Source organism: Typopeltis vanoorti, chromosome 2, assembly GCF_054136105.1.
Source record: "Typopeltis vanoorti isolate ZY-2024b chromosome 2, IOZ_Tvanoo_1.0, whole genome shotgun sequence".
Lineage (NCBI taxonomy): Eukaryota > Metazoa > Arthropoda > Arachnida > Uropygi > Thelyphonidae > Typopeltis > Typopeltis vanoorti.
The window spans coordinates 119,531,757-119,555,289 of NC_143550.1; the positions used below are offsets into that span (position 1 = coordinate 119,531,757).

At 37.5% G+C, this 23,533-nt stretch overlaps 1 protein-coding gene across 4 annotated transcripts in view; it reads right to left on the bottom strand.

Moving 5' to 3' along the window:
• Positions 1–3,638: 3,638 nt before the first annotated feature.
• The window catches only part of LOC150109379 (uncharacterized), a 78,470-nt gene continuing 58,575 nt past the window's right edge, over positions 3,639–23,533 (bottom strand). For all 4 annotated transcript variants that reach the window (XM_090407792.1, XM_090407789.1, XM_090407791.1 and 1 more), the window contains exons 4-5: positions 15,253–15,368; positions 3,639–4,328 (exon numbers count right to left, since the gene is read on the bottom strand). In XM_090407792.1, coding sequence (XP_090263918.1) covers positions 4,158–4,328; positions 15,253–15,368 — 287 coding nt within the window. In that variant the 3' untranslated portion in view covers positions 3,639–4,157. The remainder of the gene's footprint in view (positions 4,329–15,252; positions 15,369–23,533) is intronic.

A 23,533-nucleotide genomic window follows, 5' to 3' on the forward strand; every position in this document is an offset into this window, starting at 1 on the left:
TATCTCCCTTCCTGGTTGGGAGCATCATGAAAACCCTAAAGATACAAAGATTCCCGTTAGAGTATGCTGAGAACGACGAAATCATCCGCAGCATTTTTTCAAAGTGGGGCCTAGTACGAGAGATCCAGATACACAACGATGCCGACAATCCCGGATGGAAGTCGGGAGAGGTAACCATCTCTCTCGAGATGAAATGCAAAGTCCCAAATTTTGTCTTCATTGGGCCCGGGTTATGATTAACTACCCTGGGGTGAAGAAGCAGTGCTTCAGATGTGGAGCTTTCGATCACCTAGGAGCAAACTGCCCCAAATCGAAATGCAAAAATTGTCTTTCAGCAGGCCACACTCTCGAACAGAGCCAATCAGCATGCTTAAAATGCGGCACAAAAGAGCACAAAATTAACGCCTGCCCATCAACAACCTACACGGAAAAGATGGGAGGCACCATCACGCCAACTGCGCAGCCACCATCAGAAAAAAATACAGAACAGGAACAATTTCCAACTCTACAGGAAACTGCTACTACTATGACAACGGACACCACAACAGAAGTTGAAACTACCTCCCCACACCCAGAAGACAAAGGAAATAAAATAGAGGAGATGGAGGCTAACTCCGACTCCACCAAACGGCCTCTAAGTCCACAGGAAGAAACGATAAACAAGACAGCCAAAATCTCGAAACCCACCCAAGAACTCCCCCAATCAGCACAGCAAACCTCAACAACAGAAAGAGAAGCTGCCACAGCTAAATTAGAGGTGCCACAATCTCAGACAACAGCAGAATCAGAGATAATAGAAGAAACCACATCAGAAGAAACAAGCAAAGAGCAGGAAACAGAACCTGCCGTAAAGTCTGTCACAAACGGTTCTGTAATCTTGAAATATTATCAGGAAGCCCAATATGTAAAAGATAAATTGTTTAAAAAAATGACTAAAGATGGGGAACCATCGTTCATATTCTTCAAGAACAACACAGGATTCAAATGGGGGGAACTCTTTTTCGAAGACAGAACCCAGATCGAACTGGCTCCAGTACAAAAGTACCTAAGACTAAATGACTGTCAGGGTAATGCATTAATCCAACTGTTAGCCTCACTAACACACACTGCACTAAAGACTCAAAACCCACAAATTCTGATGGAATATGCCAGAAGACTTTCAAAGAAGAAATAAGGAGGGAAAAAAAAAAAAAAAGGTCCATATCTAGTTCACATAGGAAGGGGAAGACCTGAGAACCCGAGCGGCGAAGGCCTACATCAAGGCGGTGAGGCTCCTTGTGGGCAGCATCACTCGGGCCAGGCTCTTTTCCCCTTTCCTTTCAGTTTCCCACTCTGCTTAGTCTGTGTATATGTATGTGTAAATGTATGAGTGTATGTGTTTGTTTGAGTCTCCTCTTTCATTTGTTTTTTCACTCACTTTCCCCAGACAGCAACCTGAAGAGGTGACTGGTCGGGGAAAGCTGAAAAAGAACAGATGGAGAAAGGAAATGTCAGAGATCTGCTTGGAGCTTGCTATTGAGTAAGACCAAATAGATCGACAGGCCTCTTTAACTACCTACTACTATCATCTCTACCTTTTCTCCTCCTCTCTTATTATCAAGCTGGCTCTCAGCACAACTTTTTGACTCTAAAGAGGCCAATGATGAGAAGATATGAACTCCCATTCTATCTACTGATACCTATCAGACAGCCAGTCTCCAATCCAGCACACTCATCTACCATCCAATCCCATCTGTTCCAGTTTAACTACTAGCTTGTCATGTGGCAATCTATCGAAGGCCTCTGTAAAATCTAAATATACTACTGTTTGTGCACCCCCCCCCCCTTGTCTAATACATTTGTCACCCCGTTATAAGTAATCAGATTACTAAAACAGGACCTTCCTTTAGCAAACCCATGCTGTTCAAAGATAATTTTGCTGCTGTCAACCCAGTTTTTTCTTCTCCAATACCTTGACCAAAACTACTCAAGACAAGCAGATTGGCCTATAATTCGAAGCCTTAGTCTTATTACCCCCCCACCCCACCTTATGAAGTAGAATAATTATGCCCTCTTTCTACTTTGGAACTTGGGTCAATCTATTAAAATCTGTTAATTAAAAATGTAAGTTAAAGCTGCTGTTAACTCCCTGGAACATTCCCTCAAGACACAGGGTGATATACCATCAAATTTACTCAATTCCTCCTGCTCACTCACCATCAGTAGTTTTTTTGTTCTTGTTCCCACTGCTTAAGTTCTGCATTATGTTACAATCACAAGGGTGGAATATTTTAATGAGCTGCTCATTTCACACCTTTACTATATCCTCCTCAGTGTTATCATTCTTCCATTATCACTGACCAACATCCTTCTCCCGTATCAAAAAACTTCTTAGGATTTGTTTTAGTCTCATTTGCTAACTGCTGCTCATACTGCACTTTTGCTACTCTTACCAAATGATTCAGCTTCCTTGCTTGCTCTTTGTACTCCTTATGTAATTGATTATTGCCACTTATTTTGTGCTGCCTCCACAATGCCTTTTCCTTCCAGACTGCATGCCTAGATGAATGGATGACTCTTCAGTCATCCATTTTATCCCTACCTTGTTTAATCCCCTGACATTTGGAATACACTCAGTCATTGCCTCTGCTAGATAGTTCCTGAGTATAGACCAAGCAGCATTTATTTCCTTCCCATCTGATACCTTATTCCATGATATCTCTGAAACCACCTCCTGAGTTTGTCATAATTACCCACCTTATAGTTCCACATATAATCCTTTCTCACAAAAGTCCTGATATGGCTGCTACCACCCTTCATGGTCACTTTTGCCAACTGGAGGAAGATGAACACTTCATTTACAATAATATCTTCTCATAAGATAATCAAATCCAAGACCCTTGATTCATGTGTAGCCTCTGTTATGTACTGCTGAAGATAGTTGTCCCTCCAAAACTCCAGAAATTCATTCTCTTTGGTTCCAGACACTGTCTGTCTCTTCATTCCAATCTATATTACTATAAACGAAATTGCTCATGATCACACTTTTCTTATCAGTTAGACCAATCTGCCTAAACATTTCTGTCCCACTGCCTTCCACATTACCAGGTCTATAGCAACACCCTACTAAACATTTCATCCTGTCTGCTTCCACTTCACACTATACTGCTTCAAAATGACTGTGACTATTTGCTCCTAGCATCTCCAATCTAGATGGACATAACTCTTCTTCCATCATGAATAGCACTTCTCTTACCTTCCCTCCCCATTCTATTGTCTTTTCCCTCTATTTCATTATAGTGAACAGATGTTGCCTGCAGAAACCGAATGTTGGAACAGTCTCCTCCTCTTCCTCCTCTTGTGTATATCCTTAAAAATTGCAATCTCCAGTTGAAATCTAACTGCAGATTGTAACTTTATTTTTTTTTTAGCCCCTAATCAGGACTTATTTTCAACTTTCTGCCCATCCATGGATACTTAATGTATTAGAGATCAAACAATTTATTATATATATGGGATTACATAAAAAAACAACTTAAATCTGAAGTTTTAGAATTTTAAAAAATTTATATAAATTATGATAATTATGTGAATCAATTATATTTAATCATATGAATTAACATCCTTGACATATCTATATTATCAAAAAATAACAAAACTAAGTAGTGATACCATTTTATTCATACTAAATGGGCCTTAATATGGCAATTTTCAAGATTCTGTATAATAAATCAGCAGAGTATTATACATGGTCATTTGTAGATTTTTTTTTTTTTAATTTTAAATTTGGCAGTGAACACTGTAAAAAATTTGGTTTATCTATATGCTATGTATATAATACAACAAACAATTTACAAGATAGAGGAATGTTGTTTCTAAATAGATTCACAAACAAAAAATACATCAGCTTATGTATCACAACACTGGATGACATTCAGATGGGAAAAACACAAAGCCATAACACTTTCTCCAAAACAATTTACATATCTACCATTTCATCAGAATTCCGTTATAGTACTTTTATGCAAGTGATTCACAAAAACAAGGTTACTCTTTAATATAGGGAAAACAGAGATGATAAATAAATCCTGTGGAGAATGATTTGTAATAAGTACGTATACCATTCAAATTTGTTTTTACTTCTCATGAATCATCTGTACACATTAGTGATGCAATAGTTAAGACTGATTTTTTGAATAACCTTTTATTCCAAGTACACATACGCGAGTTGACCAGAGTGCATCTTTCAATTTTTGGCGAAAATTTGTGTCATACTTGTAGCTGTATTTATAATTGGGATATTTTTTACAGATCTTTTCCTTGATTTTTTGAAGACACGAGAAAAATGCCTGAAATAAAAAAAAAAATAAATAATAATATATTTTTATGTTCAGATTAAATGAACTAGTAATTATAAACATAAGTTTCTGTAGTTTAGCAGTTCTGTAGGAAGTTTTCGATCTTGAGACCACATTATAATATTAATAATGAGTTTAATAAAAAATGAGCAATTAAAACTCAGCAAGTTTTGTACATCGTAAGACTTACATCATCAGGAGTAGTGGTATATAAACTTTACACAATAGGCTTTTGTTGTGTAAAACTCATGTACCACTACCCCTGATGATGTATTATGATGCACGAAACTTGCCAGGTTTTAATTACTTATTTTTATTAAAATCCTTATTTACATTTTAATGTGGTCTCAATACCAAATACTTCCCAAAGAACCAATGATTAATTTAATGATCCAATTAATTTAACTAAATGCCAAGATTAATTTAACTCGAGTTTTACATAAATAAAACAGGAGAATTAAGGTCAGTAAACATTCCTCACAAACAATTTAATCATAATTTATCTTTTTTCCATAAATATCATAATGATGTGAAATAGATCAGTGTTCTTTATTTTGTCATATATCATCTTATCAATTATTAAAAAAGAAAGGAATTGAACAACAACATAATTAAAAATACATGAAAAAAATAAATGAAAATACTCATACCTCTTTTTTGCAACTTTCTATCCATCAAACTCTACATTTGCATGACTTTAGTCTATCTTCATCCTTCAAATCCTGGTGACTAGATCTGAGTGAAATAATCCATATGGCCTGATCAGGGCTTTATGCAATGGATTTACCGATGGTCTACATCCCTCTTTAACACTGCAGATCCAGATCCTCACAGCCTTTGTAATATATCCTCTGGACTTCAGTATGAAGTGAAGAATCTCATTTGTGGATCCCAAATTTCAAAACCTTATATTTAGCTATATTAAACTGACATCCTCCACTCATTAATTGCCCACTTTCCAGTTCATTCAAATCATCCTGAAGAGCCATATCATCAGCACTATTACTAATAACCCTACCAAGCTTTAGATAATCTGCAAACAACAGTAGAACTCACTCTAATTCTGTGACAATATCACTGGCATAAAGATGGAGCAGTGAGGGTCTCAGTGCTGTGGAAAACCACTTATAACCTACCTGCTCCCCAATACTTCTTCCCCACATACAACTCTGACATCTATTAGTATACATGTTTCCAATCCAGTCCTAATATTTAAATCAACAAAATATCAACTTGTCATGTAGCATCCTATCAGATGTCTTTGCAAAATCCCCTATTCGCTGCTCTTGTTATGCTATTATAAAAAGGTAAACCAGATTACCAAAACTGGATTGCAGAAAATTGATGAGACTAGAGATTTTGGGATGGTGAACAAAGAGTTAAAAGTCTGAAGTTGACAAAATAGCTCAAAAGATTACTTGAAAGAACACATTAACAATTAGAGACAGGGAGATTCTTCTTCCTCTTGTGCCTTATCCCATCTGTTTGGAGTCGGCCTTTTACATGATGCAACTTTATGCGTGTGATCCCAACCAACTTGGCACAGAGCCTGATGGTGGGGAAGGTATTTTATGTCTGTAGAAGTGTGTGTTCACAGGGCTGGTTTGTCTGTTCTGAGGGACAGAAAACCCTCCATATGAGACCAGCGAACTCACCTTTAGTTGAAAGAGACCAGTATCTGGTCTTCTTTAGTTGAACCAGTAATTTGATTCTTCATGTTATAGACGGAAGTCGAACACAGGTCTTTTCAACCAAAGGGCTTCGTCTGTACTGACTGAGCTATGGAGGCTCTAGACAGGGAGATTATCATCCATTTTTGTGAGGCTATGATATAGCCACTCCCTAATTATTTAATGCTGATTTTGGTACTAAATTGATTACAGCAGTTATTCAATTGAGTTAGGGAATCCTGCACACTTCTACTGGATTTACTTAGAAATATAATATCATCTGCATAAAATAAAGAGCAAAGATTAACATCTCCAATTTTGATATCAGGTTTAATACAACTTTCCTTCATAATGCGATCTATACAGAAGTTGAATAAGAGTGTAGATAATGTCTACCCTTGTCATATTCTTTTTACAGATCTACAAAACTTAAATACAAATCCTTGTTATATTCCCGAGATTCTCAACTATATCTTAAAATGAACTGATCCTGACAACCTCTGTTTGGCCTGAAGCCAGCTTGTTTTACCTTCACAATTTTTCTTAGATATTTCTTAAGTATACTTACATAAATCTTACCAGGAGCACTCAGTAGGGAAATTTCTTTGTAATTCTCACATTTTTATTTCTCTCTTTATAGATGGTACTATAAACACTCTACTCCAATCATCTGGAATTCAACCCTCTGACCATGCCTTCTGAATGATGCAGTGTAGTCAATGTACAACTTTTATAAATCCATATTTGAGAATTTCTAGTCATATATCATCTACTCCAGTTGCCTTTGCACGTTTCAGATTTTTGATTACATTTTCTGCTTCAAGTATCGATATTGATATACAGGGTGATCAAAATTAAAGTATCTCTGTTTTAAGGCTTTGTAGAGTGCCATCCAATGATCCAAATGCTAAGAAACTTTGCAGGAATACATTGTGCATCATGTGGAAGAGATATCTGATGGGGGTAGTTCCAAAATTCACCACCAGGGGTGCTGTACACACGAAATGCATGGAATTTGCATAATCACAACTCAAGGTGCCAGGAGGATTTTAAAAGATGGACATGGGATCCGTTCATTCTGGTTGTCAATACCATCCATATTGATGGCACCAACCTTACTCCAACGTGCATGTCTCATGAAGCTGTACTGCCTAAACAATTGCAATGCTGTTGCTGCACTCTGCAAATTTCATCACCTGAATAAATGTTGATGAGGTCCACTATCTCCATGTGCTCTGCAGCGAATGATTGGTTGTTTTTGAAGAAACAGGACCATTGGGATTTAGACCTTGCAGAAGTTGCAAACCAATCAGTTCACAACACGTGAATGAAGTTAGAGCAGGCTACGAATAACAACATTGGTTCCTGCAGTGCACATGCTGTATCAAGACACATGGATATGCTTTACACAAATGTCTGGAAAATTCTACAAAAGATTCTGCATTTCTACCCATTCAAGATAACCCTGATACAGGAGCTGCACCCGCAGGACTTTGAAAGCCAACTGACATTTGCTTTAACATTTCTTGTTCGAGTTGAGTTAGACACTGCATGGCCTTTGGTGATTTTGTGGAGAGATGAGGCTCACTTTCACCTGAATGGAGCTGTGCATACCCACAATTGCCAGGTATGGGCTATGCAAAATCCACATGCAATCCAACAAATTCCTTTCCATTTGCTTAACGCACTGTCTAGCGCAGGTTTACAGCTTCACTTATCAGCCCATTCTTTGAGGACATTCACCAATTGGATCCTGTGATCTGCTCAGTTACTATCAAGAGATATTGTGATACGATAAACAGTTTTGTTGTGCCACAGCTACAGTAACACCCGTATATAGATTCAGTCATTTTTATGCAGGATGGGGCCCCTCCACACATCAGTCGATCTGTATAGAAGGTTCTTCGAGAATGTTTCACGGAAGCCAGAGTGATCAGGCATGCATTTCCCACTGCATGGCCCCCTTGTTCACCTAATCTGATCCCTTGTGACTTCTGGCTCTGGGGATTTCGTAAAGACAGGGTTTATTGGGATCATCCTGATAACTTGCCAGTGCTGAAAGACAGCATAATGTAGCATGTGCACAACAGCAGTTCCTACTAGCTGCATTCTGCTGTTGAACACACTGTGCAAAGGATGCAGTTTGTGGCATACTGGAAAGGGCAGCAAATTGAACAGTACAGCCCATGAATGCATAATGGAAGTGAATAAAAATGTGTTATTTATGCTTGTGCCCCTTTTCTCCCTTTTACACACAGAAAGATTACTACACCTACATTTGGTACATCATATAGCATCACTGGTGGTGAATTTTGGAACTCCTTCCAATCCCCCCTCAGATATTACTTCTGCATGATGAACAATTTTTCTTGCAAAGTTTCGTAGCATTTGGATCACTGGGTAGTGTGTCACAAGGCCTTAAACAGGGATACTTTCATTTTGATCACTCTGTACATTCCTGGTTAGTGTTTTTTTATCACCATGCTATCAATGCTTGTTTCTTTTACCAATCTTTCAAAGTAATTACTCCAGACATCTAGAATATCTTTATCTTCAGTCATATCACCTTTATCATCTGTGATTTCTTTCACACTACTCTTTCTTCCATTTTTAAGCTTTTTCAGTAGCCTCCAGAACACCTTGTTCCCTTCTTGATTATTTTCTATGTTCTTACCAGTCTTCCCATGACTTGTTTTGCTTTATCGGTCCTTATTCTATTCAGGGTTTGCCAATGAATCTCCAAGGTTTGGTTCTTGTTTTCAAAGTCTTTCATTTTTTCTTGAATAAATTTTGTGTGTTTGGGCCTGTAGTTACTTCTGATAGCTGTTCAACCTTGATTTATTTCAAAAGTTATTTATACACCCTTCTTTTCAATATGAAATTCAATTTTATCTTGCTCAAATGTAAATGGTAATCACTTCCAATTTGTAATTGGAAGCAATTTCAAGAATGAGACTACAACAGGCAAATGCTTCCATCTTATATTCCCTGGCTAGTATACTATTATCTGAAAACACAATAGAAATTCAACAGCCAATCTCCTGGCCTCACACTTTGCTTCCATTGCATGCATAATTGACAATGGTAAATGTCTCAACCATTCCAGATGCCCAACATACAATGACCACTATATCCTTTTGCCAGAAAGAGATCAGAAAAATACTGTCCAAATTAGACACAAAAAAAGTCTCCTGGCCCTGATGGCATTCCTCCTATTGTCCTGAAAGTTTGTGCACCAGAACTGACTCCTATCCTATGTCGCTTGTATATACTGTCTTACTCCACTGGCATCTATCCCACAGCCTGGAAATTGGCCTATATTTAATCCATTCCCAAGAAAGGCAGCAAGTCACTGCCATCCAACTAAAGTAATGGAAAAAAAATCATCAATTCCCAACTCCTACACTACTTGAAGGTATCTACCTAATAAATGACTGCCAGTATCAACAGAAGATCTGACATATGTGAGCTGATCAACAGGAGATCTGCTCACATATGTCACCAATTTCTTGACAAATACTATGATGGATGGTTCCTTATCCTCTCACCATTCAACTAATTTCAGGGTTCCACAAGGTTCTGTCTTCTCACCAACCCTCTTCCTGCTATATATCAATGACCTACTTAGCTGACCTCCAACCCAATATGCAGTTTTGCAGATGACAGCACATTGCACTCCTCCCTTTCATTTGATAAACCTTACTCTACACAACTCACCTCAACCACCACCACCCTCATTTCTGATCTCCAAGCCATCCTTGAATGGGATTCAGATAACCTAGTCAAATTCAATGCTAATAAAATTCAGTACTGTCATATTTTTCATAAAAAGACAACACACCCAAACTTCCAAACAATTTGAGATTGGAACTCTTCTTGGAATTACCCTGATATCATGCCTTTCCTGGCATAAACACATCACAACCATTGCATCCTCAGCTTCTAAAAAACAGCTATTAACCTTATACAAATCACTAATCCATCCAGTTATTGAATACTGCTCTCACATATGGGGGGGGTTTGGGTCTCCTAAAAGTTCTCTCAAAATGCTTGACTCAATACAGAGAGCAATTAGACTTATTAATGACCATCTCTTACCAACTCACTCTCCCCACTTTCACACAGATGATTGGTCTCTGCAATATGTGTATTCTACAAATATTTCCATGGAAAATGTTCATCTGAAATAGCATCAATAATTCCCCCACTTAGTACTAAGTTCATTGGAACCCGTGTAGCTGCTGCTCAACATCCCTTCACAGTGCACCTCGAAACCCACAAAACAAGTTTCTTTTCCTCCCCCTTCATTCCTGCAACTGCTGTACTGTGGAATAGTCTTCCCCCTGTTGTGTTCCAAGGAATACAATATACAGTCATTTAAATCAAATGTGAACAAGTACTTCCTTTCCCCACCCGCTACCCATACACATTATTAATCTACTATAGATTGATCAACCAACCTCTCGTGTATGGGTTGAACATAAAAAAAAATAAATAATTTTTCTGAGTTGCAGGGTTAAAATTGTACTTGTTTCCATGAATTAAGGAACAAGGTGAATGCTGTAAAAAGTTATGCTGAGTGTAACTTTTTATGCTCAGATGTACTTAAAAGTGAGCATTTCAGTGGTTTTCCATTTTGTGTCTGGAGTGAGAACTCCAGATATTTCACGAGAGCAAAATTCTTGGATATGGCTGCAAGATATTTTAAGTAATGAATTCAGGTGGCAAGCCATTCTAAGACTGCAGGCCTGTCACAGTCAGGTGGAGATAGCCTGAAGGTTTCATATAAGATGTTCCGTGGTTCACAGAATGTGGAACTGATTCCAGCAGTCACAAACTGCATCCTAGAGATACAGTGAAGGAAGACCAGGGGCTATAACCGCAGTGGGTCACTGATATTGCCAATTATCTGCTTGCCAAAACAAGAGTGCTAATTTGAATCAGCTATGATCTGACTTTGCATCAGCTACAGAAACAATGGTGCTTCCACTGTGCACAGAAAGCTTCATGAAGGTGATCAGTATGCTAGGTTGTGCCCTTCACAGTGCACCATTAAACCCACAGAACAAATTTCTTTTCCTCCTCCTTCATTCCTGCAGCTGCTGTACTGTGCAACAGTCTCCCCCCCAAGAGAGAACATTTGAAATGGGCCACACACTGTCGGCTGGATCAAAGACTAATTGAGAATCAGCTTTTTGACAGACTAGTCCCAATTCACTCTACAAAGCAACCAAGTGTGCTCTGATCTGAAGAGACCAGGTGTGCACATTACAATTCTTCTAATATCCGTGAAAAAGACAATTATGGTGGAGATGGTTTGGGGATGGTGGAGTGCAGTGGTTTGGGGAGGCATGTTGCTAGATGGATGCACTGATCTGTATGTGCTTCCTAGCAGAACCATGAATGCTGCAGCTTATAGAGATGAGAGTCCTGGATCCCTGTGTTCATCCATATGAAGGTATGATGGGACATTTATCCTATAAGACCATAATTCTCATCCTCACTGAGCAAAGCTTGTAGACCAACATCTTCAACAAGAGACTATCATATGTATGGACTAGCCATCCAGTTCTTCTGTCATTAATCCTATTGAGCATGCCTGGATACTCTAAGTAAATGTGTTGCTGCTCTCAGCACCCTCCCCAAAACCTTGGACTTAGAGAGCTTTGCAGGAGCAGTGGTTGCTATTACCAACTGAGCTCCTGGACAGTCTTATACACAGTATGAAACATTGTTGTGTGCTACACTGCTGTGAAGAGTGACTACATTCCTTATTGAGGCAATTTAACAGCTTAATTTTTATTATTATTATTACACGACACCTCCAGGGAGTCGAAAACTCATTGAGGGAGGACACCTGCTCCCACCACTCATCTACCAACTGACTGCAACTACACCACTGCCATCTACTGTCGCCCACCACCACTAGTATTTCCACAAACAATCACAAACATCCATGCCCACGGCGGGATTCAAACCCGCAGCCTTTTGGCTATGCTAACCACTCGGTCAGCCAGGCTGGCTAGCTTTTACCTCTTGTTTTTGATCATTGTCTTCGTGTACCTGTTTGTTACTGAATTAAACTAATTATTTACAATTTTTGTGGATGTTTCTTTCACATATCATACTGCTTTTCACCAATTATCATGTTTGAATTATTGTGTTAAAGACTGCTGAAATTTTGGACATTGTTGAAAAAAAGGCCAAGGAAGAATGACTGTATTTACAAATCAGAGTTAGCAACACTAATTTGAATCAGTGCTTTCTGAAACCTCCCAAAATGTGGGAAGCATTAATCCTCTGTGATCTGAGTAGGGACTCTAGTTTTTCGCCCACATGTTTCACTTAGTTTTGTTTTGCCTTTGTGCGTGCATATGTTACAAGTATTATATTGTACTCCCCCAAAGATGTGACTATAAAATCAATGTCGTTTGATGTCTTTGTAAAAATATATAACTTTTATTGTACTTGTTCAAAAGTCTCTTTATTCAATATTTCACTTTACTTTAAGTTAAATACTCTACTTATTATACAGTCATAACTCCGAGCTCTTAATACATTGCTTGAATTAGTCTTTTATTTTAATCCTCTCATTCAACTTTAATCCCCCCATGTCTCAAGGCCGTAATTATGATTCTTCATGTGCCCAAAACTTTAGAACTAAGAAATTGCTTCTGGCAGGAGCCAATCTCTTTGTCTGAACTACTGGTGTCTTTCCAATTTGAATTTTGAAAATTTATTTTTTTATATCAACTGCGCCATCAAAATTCGTAGATAGGAGTTGAATATCCTTCCAAAGAAAAACACGTAACCTTCCTCTCATATACTTATTACTAAATCTAGCAACACAAAATTTCTATCTTTCAATCGTGACTACTCAATACTCTAGGTCACACAGATTCGATTTTTATGAGCAGTTCATTTGTATGCAGGAATCAGGCAAATTATTTGACAAACAAAGCAATTTATTCATGCTAATTGAATGTACATTAAAAGTTAACACTAAACATTCAAAGCCTCTCAGGCTCTATACCTTTCAGCAATATTAGCTTGGATTCAAATTAATCAACCTAGCTTTACAATTCTCCTTTACACAATTGGTCTAATGCACTAATTATTCCTACAAATTATTCATACACTAAAACAGACTTGTGCATACTACATCATATTTAACTCAAACATGAATTATATCACGCACTCTAAACCGTGACATATATCAACTCTATCTTAACACACATGACTCAGCAGGATATTTCACAAAAATTTAACTCACGATCTAGAGCCCTTATTACCGTTCTTAACTCTAACAAAATTTCAATACAATAGTAATTTCTGCCACAAATTTCACCTCTAGAAAATTCCTATACAAGGCCTTACTTTTTAGTCATCTAGTCCGCAACAGTAGATCCTTTAGATCCGTTATCTTCATCTTTTACCTTCCAACATAGCTCACTACTGGGCGCCTTTTATGATATCGAAGATATTTCATCAACGGAGACCTTTAGGAAACTTGGTGGCTGGAATTCCGGAACTGACTGTTGTTACTGCATAATTGAGCCTTCTATTGCTTCTGGACGTCTGTTGGCAGGACGTGGATCTGCTACCTGATCAGCAAGACACACTGGAATTCCTTGCATTGAGGACTGGAACCGAGAGCCGGAACAGCATCTGGGTAGAGGCGATGACACAAACCAAAAAATGCATGCCTAAGTGCCACAAGCCACCAACTAGAAAGAGCTTTCTCAACTACCTGTGGGAAAGGGGAGCCTTGATCTATCGATCCTTCCCCTTTTATCTCTCCATTGACATTGGGTCCTGCTACGATTTTTCCCTTGGGAGTTTCATGGGTCTGTACCCACCACCTTTTTTTTCACAGTTGCGTTAAGGTGGGAAACCCCCGTACATACTTGACCTTCTCGATAGTGATTGCCTTAAGTCATAAGTTAATCTGTCTGGAACTTCTCTTTGTTACAATTAAATTTACACTTAACTTTCTTTGTTCTTTACAGAAATTTGGTGGTCACAATATTTGACAGTTTACTCTAACTTATTTCCATACTACATAAACATAACAAAATTGCTAATTAACCACAAGTTTTTTGTATGAATTTTTGTATTCTAGTAAAATTGGCATATAAGGAATTGTTGTACAAAATCTTTTTATGCAAGATTTTACATGACTGTAACTGGGAATGAAATCTTGGAAGCATTAAATACTGTCTTTAATTCTTTCCCAATGATTCCTTAAGCTTTCAATATGACATAATATGAAAACTAACCATTATGTCTGAATTTCTAAGTATGTGAATTTTAATTGGTGATTGGAATGAACAAAAATTTTTTATATATAAAAATAGAAGAATTACCTTTGAGAGTGAGCAAGTGATTTATTTAATTATTGGAGAAGTTTATAAATGGGACTGTTTATACTAGCAACTGAGGGATCTAAATGCAGAACAACATTCTACATAGTGATGGTTCTAAAAATTTCACACTTTTTGGAAATAGTGACTTTGAACTGCCACTATTAATTTATTGAATATTTTTGATATGTATAAGTAATTCTTGTCTTTGTCATAATTCTTATATATATTATTTTTTAATGCATACTTTTATGTAATAAGCCTATTGACTTGTTTAAACTAACTCAAGGCTTCCGAATAGTATATTTCTGCCTCATAGTAGACAAAGTAAGAATTTGGAATGTTTGTTTCATTAATTCTTGCTTCGTGTAAGTCTATTTATTGTGTGTTTCCTTTAATGATGTGATGAGATACTTGTCACAGAAATAAGTGATTTTGTATTTAATTTCTTGATGTAATTTATATGTATACCAATTAATTGTATTCATTAATATTAATAACCAAATTCACACCCTACCGATAAAATCTTCCTACGGCATGTAATGAACTTCTCATATTTGCTACACAGATTTCAGAATGTTTAATCATTAACTGAACATTAGAAATATTTGTTTCTCACACTATAATATACATTACTAGTATTTTGTGATGTTAGGTATATTATAAAAAAATAAATAAAATTGACAAACACGAGAAAATGAAATTACAGTATTCATTTCATCTATTATAGGAATTCAGTAACCTAGTAGGTTTACCAGGATAAAAAGCATTATAAAGTTTTGTTATGCATATTTTAACTATCTATTTCATCTATCACTTTTTTCAATAAATACTGTTTTCCATGAAAACAATACATTTATGCAATATAGAAAGATAACTTACCGATCTGAGAGCACACTCTGTTTCAAATGCCTGGTTTTCTGGAACATACGTCAACAACTGGAACACTTTTAGGAAACTATGACCACATTTCCTTAGGGCAGCTTTATGACATTCCACTGTTAATTAAAAATTATTATTATTATTATCTGACTTCCATGGAGTCAAGAGACTCATCACAGGAGGTCCATACTTTCTCATGCAAAAAAAATCCTTGAATGCTTTAAACCCATTCAATTTCCACACTCCCAGGCAATGCATTCCACTCACCAATCACCCTCCATGCAAAAAAACTACTTCTCACTCTCCTGCCTACACGCTCTCCTTATACAGCTTCCAGGGATATCCTCTTGTTCTACCCTTGTCTCCCTCTACTCTCTATGAAAAATCTCCTCCACATTAATTTGGTAATGATCCCCTCACCAACTTATATGTCTCAGTTGTATCTGTTTTCTGTTCTCAAGGCTATTCTCCTCAATCTCTCGGTTTACTAAATCAATGTTAGGTCTATGGAATGTTAGATATGAGGATCCCCTCTCCACTACATCCCTGAAAATGAGGTGACCAAATCTGTACACAGCAATCCACATGTAGCCTGATCAAATTAGCCTTATATAAGGAATTAGAACCTCTTTGCATGTCGATGTCCTCTTCATTATTGCCATAATCCATTGCGATGTTCTTACAATTTCAGAAATGTGATCCCTAAACTTCAAGTCTGTTTATCGTTACTCCCAGATCTCTCATCTCCTCCAAAATTTTCCATTAATGGTATACTCTGCATCCCAACCTTGCCTACTGAATTTCAAGACCTTGCACTTTGCAACATTAAACTGACAGCCCCACTCACATAGTTTATTGAGATCCTCCTGCAAGTCCACAACATCTGCTCTACTTCTCATAGTTCTTCCAAATGCAAAATCATCAGCAAATAGCTGCACATCTCCAGTTAAGCCTGTCCCCAATGCATAAATATACAAGTTAAATAATAATGGTCCCAAAACAAATCCCTGTAGCATTCCACTAGTGACCTTCCTCTTTTGGGATACCACTCCTCCATATACAACCTGCTGATACATATCGGACAGCCAATCAGCTATCTACCTCACTAGTCTGTTATCTAATCCCATCTATTTCAATCGCTTGTCATGTGGCAGTCTATCAAAGGCCTTTGAAAAATCCAAGTATACCACTGTATGTGCTGAATATGTGCCTTTTGAATTTGCCACCTTCTTATAACATGTAAGCAGATTGCTAAAATATGACCTCTTGCTAACAAATCCATGTTGACCATCATAAAGAATAATAAAGAATACTGCCAATTTTGAATTTTTAATCCAATTTCTCTACCTTATTAGCCTATAATTTGTGGTAGTCTTACCCTTCCCCCTTTGTGAAATGGATCAATTTTTTCTCAACTTCTGTTCCGTTGGGACTCGCTTGGTTGCAAGACAAGAAATTCATTCTCCTTATTCCTGATGCTATATCCTTATCCCAATCAATACTGCCATAATTGAAATCACCTATAATGATCACCCTTTGCTTGCTCTATAAGCCAAGTTGCTTATACATCTGTCTCCATCCTCCACATTCCCTGGGCTGCAGCAACACCCAACCTAATATATAATTCTATCAGTCTCCACCTCACACTATACTGCTTCAAAACCATTACAGCTTTTTTCCCTTGTATCTCAACTCTGTGTGGAGATAATTCCTGAGCTATCATTAGCAGCACACCCCCACTTCCTTCTTGTCCTTCCTATCCTCCACAGAAAAACATCATATTCCTATCAAGATATCGTTTTCATCCAATCATGTTTCACTTATTCCAACTATTTTTGGGCAAATAAACTTGCTCAACACAAAAGTCTCTCTCTCTCTTATTTCTGATATTCCTGGCATTTGTAAATGAGCATAATTCATTTCTTGGTCTATAACCAGTCCTATGCATGCTGTCCCTCATCTGTGACTTCTCCACACGAGCTGCTTTCTGCTCACCCTTTGTCCCAATATCCCTCTAGATTCGAGTATCCCATGTATTGACGGCCATTCCTATTCCTGTTGACCATCCTCACACATTCATTATGCTTTCAAAATCTAATCTCCTTACATTTTTGTTCTCCCTGGCCATTTCTCCCATTCAACTTGCATTTCTGTTCTCACATTCTCATCTGTATTCACAATGGTCTAAACCAAGTTGCATATCAATCCTCAAACTCATCTCACACATTCACAAACAGCACTCCTTTCACTTCATGCATTTCATCTAACATTCCATTCAAGATCTTTGCTAAAATTATTAAAGAAATTCTATAACCTTAATTAGCATGCATGCACGTGTGCAAACACACACACACACACACACACACACACACACACACACACACACACACACACACACACACACACACACACAGCTTCTGAAAAGCTACTCCAGTTTTAACTGCAATTACGTGAACACTTAGCCCCCAGTGTTCAAGGCAGATTTTTACAACAAACTGCCATTTGTCCCATTCTGCTATGAGCATTAGTCGTTGAGTTTAGTCTGCTGAAGTGAGCACATGCACAAGCTGTTCGTCGGATTAGTGACAAAGTGACAATGAAAGAGCTTGAAGAACAATGTGTGTGTGTGTGTGTGTATGTGAAATTTTGCTGCAAACTTAGTAAAAATTTTACAGAGACATTTTATTTGCTTAACCAAGCATACAGAGAGGACTGTATGAGCAAATGCAGTGCTATGAGTGGTTTAAGCTCTTGAAAAGGGCAGAACATTGGTCAGTGAAGATCCCAGGCATGGACAACCTTCCACATCAGCAGACGACAACCATGTCGAGAAAGTTCATGCTGTGGTTCGTGGAAATTGTTTAACTGTCCAAGAAGATGCTGACGAAGTGGGCATCAGCATAGAATCTTGCCATCAAATTTTGACTGAAAAACTTTAGATGCATTGTGTCTGTGCAAAAAACACATCACGTCAGTCAACAAACGTGGCACACATTGGTGCCACATTTGTTGACCAATGATCAGAAAGAGAACCATGTTGAAATCAGTCAGGAGCTGCTTGCCAATGCAAATAGTAATGAAAACTTTCTTAAGAACATCATAACAGGATATGAGATGTGGGTTTATGGCTATGATACTTCAAACCAAGACGCAATCGTTGCAGTGGGCGGAGAAAGGGTCTCCTCGCCAAAAAAACACAGATGAGTTGGTCAAAGATCAAGTGATGTTGGTTGTGTTTTTTGATTGGAAAGGCATTGTCCTTTATGAATTTGTACCACGTAGTCAGATGATAAACAGTTTGTACCAGGAAGTTTTAGCGCATTTGAGGGATGCTGTGTGCAGGAAGAGAGGCCTGAACTGTGAGAAAACCAGACTTGAATGTTGCACCATGACAATGTTGCTCCTCATCTGCAGTTATATGGCAAAACATCAGACATTTGTTGTGCCCCATCCACCCTATTCTCCGGACTTAGCCCCCAGCTGACTTATTCCTGTTTCCCAAACTTAAAATCTGTTTGAAAGGACACCGTTTCCAAACCTTACATGAGATTCAGGAAAATGTGATAAGAGAACTGGATGCCATCACAGAAAGTGTGTTCCAGGATGCATTCCAACAATGGAAGAAATGTTGGGAATGGTGTGTCACCAGTAGAGGGGACTACTTTGAAGGGGACAGTGCTTAAAATGTTGTAAAATGAGCAATAAAGTATCTTTTTGAACATGCCTTGTATTTCAGAATATATGATATATATAGGGATCCCAGATACATTGGAAAAAAATACAGGACACTTATGACTGAGGGTGAAAGTTTAGTATGCGCATCTATCACATACACCAAAATGTCAATGCTTATGCGCACTGTTCTAACGAACTTATCATTGTTGCCATCACTCGCCTTGAAAAAATAACAACGTGTTACAGTTCCCTGTAATGACGGAGAGCGATGTTTGTAATAGAATAGATTGTAACTCATCGATTTTGTTATTCAGTCTTGAACTTTAAAATACAGGACAAAAAGCTGTCCCGAAGAGTTTTCTCGGGACAACGGTACGCATTAGCCAAAAACATGACGATCCCATATTTTATGGGACATCTGGGATCCCTAGATATATAGCATTGTGTTTGGTATCTACTGACTCAGCTGGCTTGGGAGAATACAAGTCTAGTAAAAACAGATAAATATCCTATTGGAGAAGAGATCAAAATAGACATCACTGGCAATGGATTTTAAGATGCATCATATGAATAACTGAAGTAAACATGATATAGTATCTGGAGAGCTGATGAAAATAGGCCCAGAAACAATGAGAAGGGAAAGAGACTCTATGAGATTGCTAAACAAGATTAATTAAATAAGATTAGCAGGTAAGTAAAGAGTGATCAACATAGGATATTGTGACTATGGTAGTGCTAAATAGAAAGATGAAAGAGCATATAGAAGTAGAGAAAACAGTAGAAATAAAAAAGGGACATGGTGCCTGATTTGATGGTATCCCAAAATGTTCGATAATAAATGAAGTATCCATGTTGAAAGAAAGGATTAAACTAAATTTGTTGAAGTATCCATGCTGCCTTGGGAGTATGATTATTATTATATAGGCACCTCCATGGAGTCCGAAGACTCATCGCAGGAGATCCAATCCATTCACATGATCTATTATACCTCTCCTTGAACCCATTAACAGACAAAGCACTCACAAGTGATTCCACTCATTCACCACTCTCCAACCAAAAAATCTAGTCCTCACACCCCTACTAACCTCACCTTTATTCAACTTCCAGTGATGACCCTCCCCTTGTTCTGGTTCCTCTAGCCAAGTTCTGAAACATTTCCCCAGCATCTATCCTATAAAACCCTTTAAGCAACTTAAATATTTCTATCAATCCAACTTCTGCAATCCACACACCTTCAATCTGTCCTCATAGGGAACATTCCACAGCCCACTCACCATCTTGGTCAGTCACCTCTGAATCCCCTCTGCTGTTTCCTCATCCCCAAGAAATCCAGGAGACCAGACTTGAGCACAGTAATCCAGATGTGGGTGTATCAAGGCCTTATAAAGAGGAATAGCAACTTCCTTATCTCTACTTGTTAATGTGTTCTTCAATAGCCAAGTAGTAATCTTATGGGCTACCTTAGCAATATATCCTCTAAACTTTAACTCTCTGTTTACAACCACCCTTATAACTCTAGCTTCATCTATTTCTTTGAGTACAGTGCCATCAATGTGATACACAGTTCGTAATCTATTTATCCCAACAAAATGTATAACTTGACATTTCTAGACATTAAGCTGATACCCATTAACTTTTGCCCATACTGACAGCCTATTTAAATCATCCTGCAAGCTCTCCACATCACCTCCAATTATGCAATTCTGATATAGAAAGTGACCAGGCAGATACATGTTCCACCAAAAAGGAGAGAGAGATATGTGGAACTCCAAAGAAAAGAGATTCAAAAAGAAAAGAGATCCAAAGAAAAGAGAAAAGAGAACTCCAAAGAAAATTATAAATTCGGCTATGTATATTCCCTATGTATGTCATTATTATTATTATTATTATTATTCAGGCCTCCATGGAGTCAAAAGAGTCATCGTGGGAGGTCCTTCCTAAGAACATAAAGTCTGTCAAGACTCATTGAGGGAAAGTCCCCCCCCCCCCCAAGAAACACAAAGTCTATCATACCACTCCTTAAACTCATTGACCGTTCTCGCTCCCACACACTCCATCAGGCAATGCATTCCACGGTTCAACCACCCTCCATGCAAAGAAACCACTCCTTACCCTCTTGCTCACAGTTTCCTTTCGTAACTTCCAGGGATGGCCTCTTGTCATCACTCCTTCCCGCTGTTCAACCAAGCGAAAGAACTCCCCAGTGTCAATCCTGTAACCACCTCTCAACAGTTTAAAAGTCTCAATCATATCACCTCTCCTTCTTCTATCCACCAAACTCTGCAGTCCACATTCCCTCAGCCGATCCTCATAACTATGCTTGTACAGTCCTGAAACCATCTTTGTATCCTTTCCACAGTTAATTTATCCCCTTCAAATCCTGGGGACCAAATCTGAGAACAATAGTCCAAGTGTGGTCTGATCAGAGACTTATACAACGGAATGATAACCCTCTTATCTCTGCAGGTCAGTGTCCTTCTCATAATTGCAGCAATCCTCTGTGTTACCTTCACCACCTTTGCAATATGTCCCCTAAACTTCAGGTTTCTATCAATCATCAACCCCGGATCTCTTGTCTCCCCTACTTCCTCCAGTATAACTCCTCCCATAGAGTATGCAGCATCCCATTGATGTTTCCCAAACCTCAAGAACTTACATTTTGCTGCATTAAACTGACACCCCCATTCATTTGCCCATCTATCTAGCTTATTTAAATCCTCTTGCAGGGCTACCACATCTGCACTATTACATATATTACAAATTCTGAAGATAACTTACAGAAAGCTATTTTAAATCTAAATGAGATATCCAAAGATTATGGTATGATAATATCAACAGAAAAATCAAAAACTATGGCCTTTAAAGGACAAGATCCAGCAAGAACTAAAATAGTAATAGATAAAAGATCTTAGAACAGGTGAATTCATTTAACTACCTAGGATGTATGATCACATATGAAAATGAAGGTGTGTGGATTGCAGAAGTTGGATTGATAGAAATATTTAAGTTGCTTATAGGGTTTTATAGGATAGATGCTGGGGAAATGTTTCAGAACTTGGTTAGAGGAACTAGAACAAAGGGAGGGACATGTAATGACTTGAGTAACGAGAGTGATGGTTTATTTGCTTCAACATAAAGACTGGGAAATACATTGAGTAGTGTAAATCTGAAATGCACTGAATGTGAAGTTCAGATTATACTACTGAATAAAATTAATAGAACAAATTTTTTACATGAATATTTTATTTTTACTAGTGTCTCCAAAAGCACTAATAATTTTAAATATTAAAAAGGCTATTATATAATAGCATTCTGGTACGCAAATTCCAAGGATCCAATTGGAAGTGTAAGTGATTATTATTATATGGGCACCTCCATGGAGTCCGAACCAACTGCTTACAATCTGTGGGTTGAGAATAACTGCTGACAGATTGTAAGCAGTTATTCTCAGTCCACTGTAGTATTTACTCGGTAGCTTATGATCCAGTTTATATGTATGTATTCCAGAAGATAATCTTGATGTAAAAGTCAAAATATCAAATTTTATTTTAACGTATGTCTCCATAATTATTCATAAAGATATCATAGGATGTGGATTGTGTAGAGACTATGTCCCTTTGAGGTATCAAGTAATAATAACAATAATAGTAAAACTGTTGCTGCTAAGTTTTTTTTTTTTTTTTTCAATTGCTAATTTTCATGCCAAAATTGTTACAGCAAATATTCAATCTAGAAAGCCTGTTGACTTGTACAGGATTTGTTTTAAGTGTCTAGCAACATCTGCTTAAAATGAAAGAGCTCAGTTCAATATTTCTGATTTTGATCAAGTTTAATGGCACTTTCCTTTATACAGCATATCCTTGAATTTAAAATGGTTGAAATTTTCCATTGGGCATTGTAAATAAATATATCTGTATATTGCTATTCAACTTATAGTTGAATAGCACAGTTATAGTTACAACTTAAATAAGTTGTAACTATAATTGTGTACCTAACTTAAAGAAATTAAAAAAACAAAAGCAAGAAAAACTAACTTATTGAAGCAAGAGACTTTTGTAGGTGGAATTATTCTAGACTTCCCCATTGCATGTGTCAAAATGTACACCTGCTTAGTGGTAGCCATACATTTGAACATAAGATACTGTCCAACAAAATTAATAAAACACTTAGAAAATGAGATGTAACTCATGCAGTTTGCAATGAAGCAAGACAAAATTTGGTATGGGGAGTACAACAGAATAAAAGTGAAATGAGATGGTGAGAAATGTGGGACAGGTGTAAGAGACATTGTATAGGGATGTATAAGAATTACCAAAAAGATCACCAATTTTGTTGAGATTTGGTTAGTTGATAAGCATTTCATAGGCTTCCTTGAATGCAAACCAAATCTCAACAAAATTTATGACTCAAATGTTCCAAGGATTTGAATGGCTCACCTACAAAAGAAGAAATCCAACAATTTTTCAAGCAGGAATAACCCACATATTGTACATCAGAAGAAAACAAAATTAATTGGATAATATGCAGTATAATATAAAAGAAAACAAGAAACGGAAAATCACCTGGAGAAGATAAGCTAGGTTCAGAACTATATAAATACACAGGA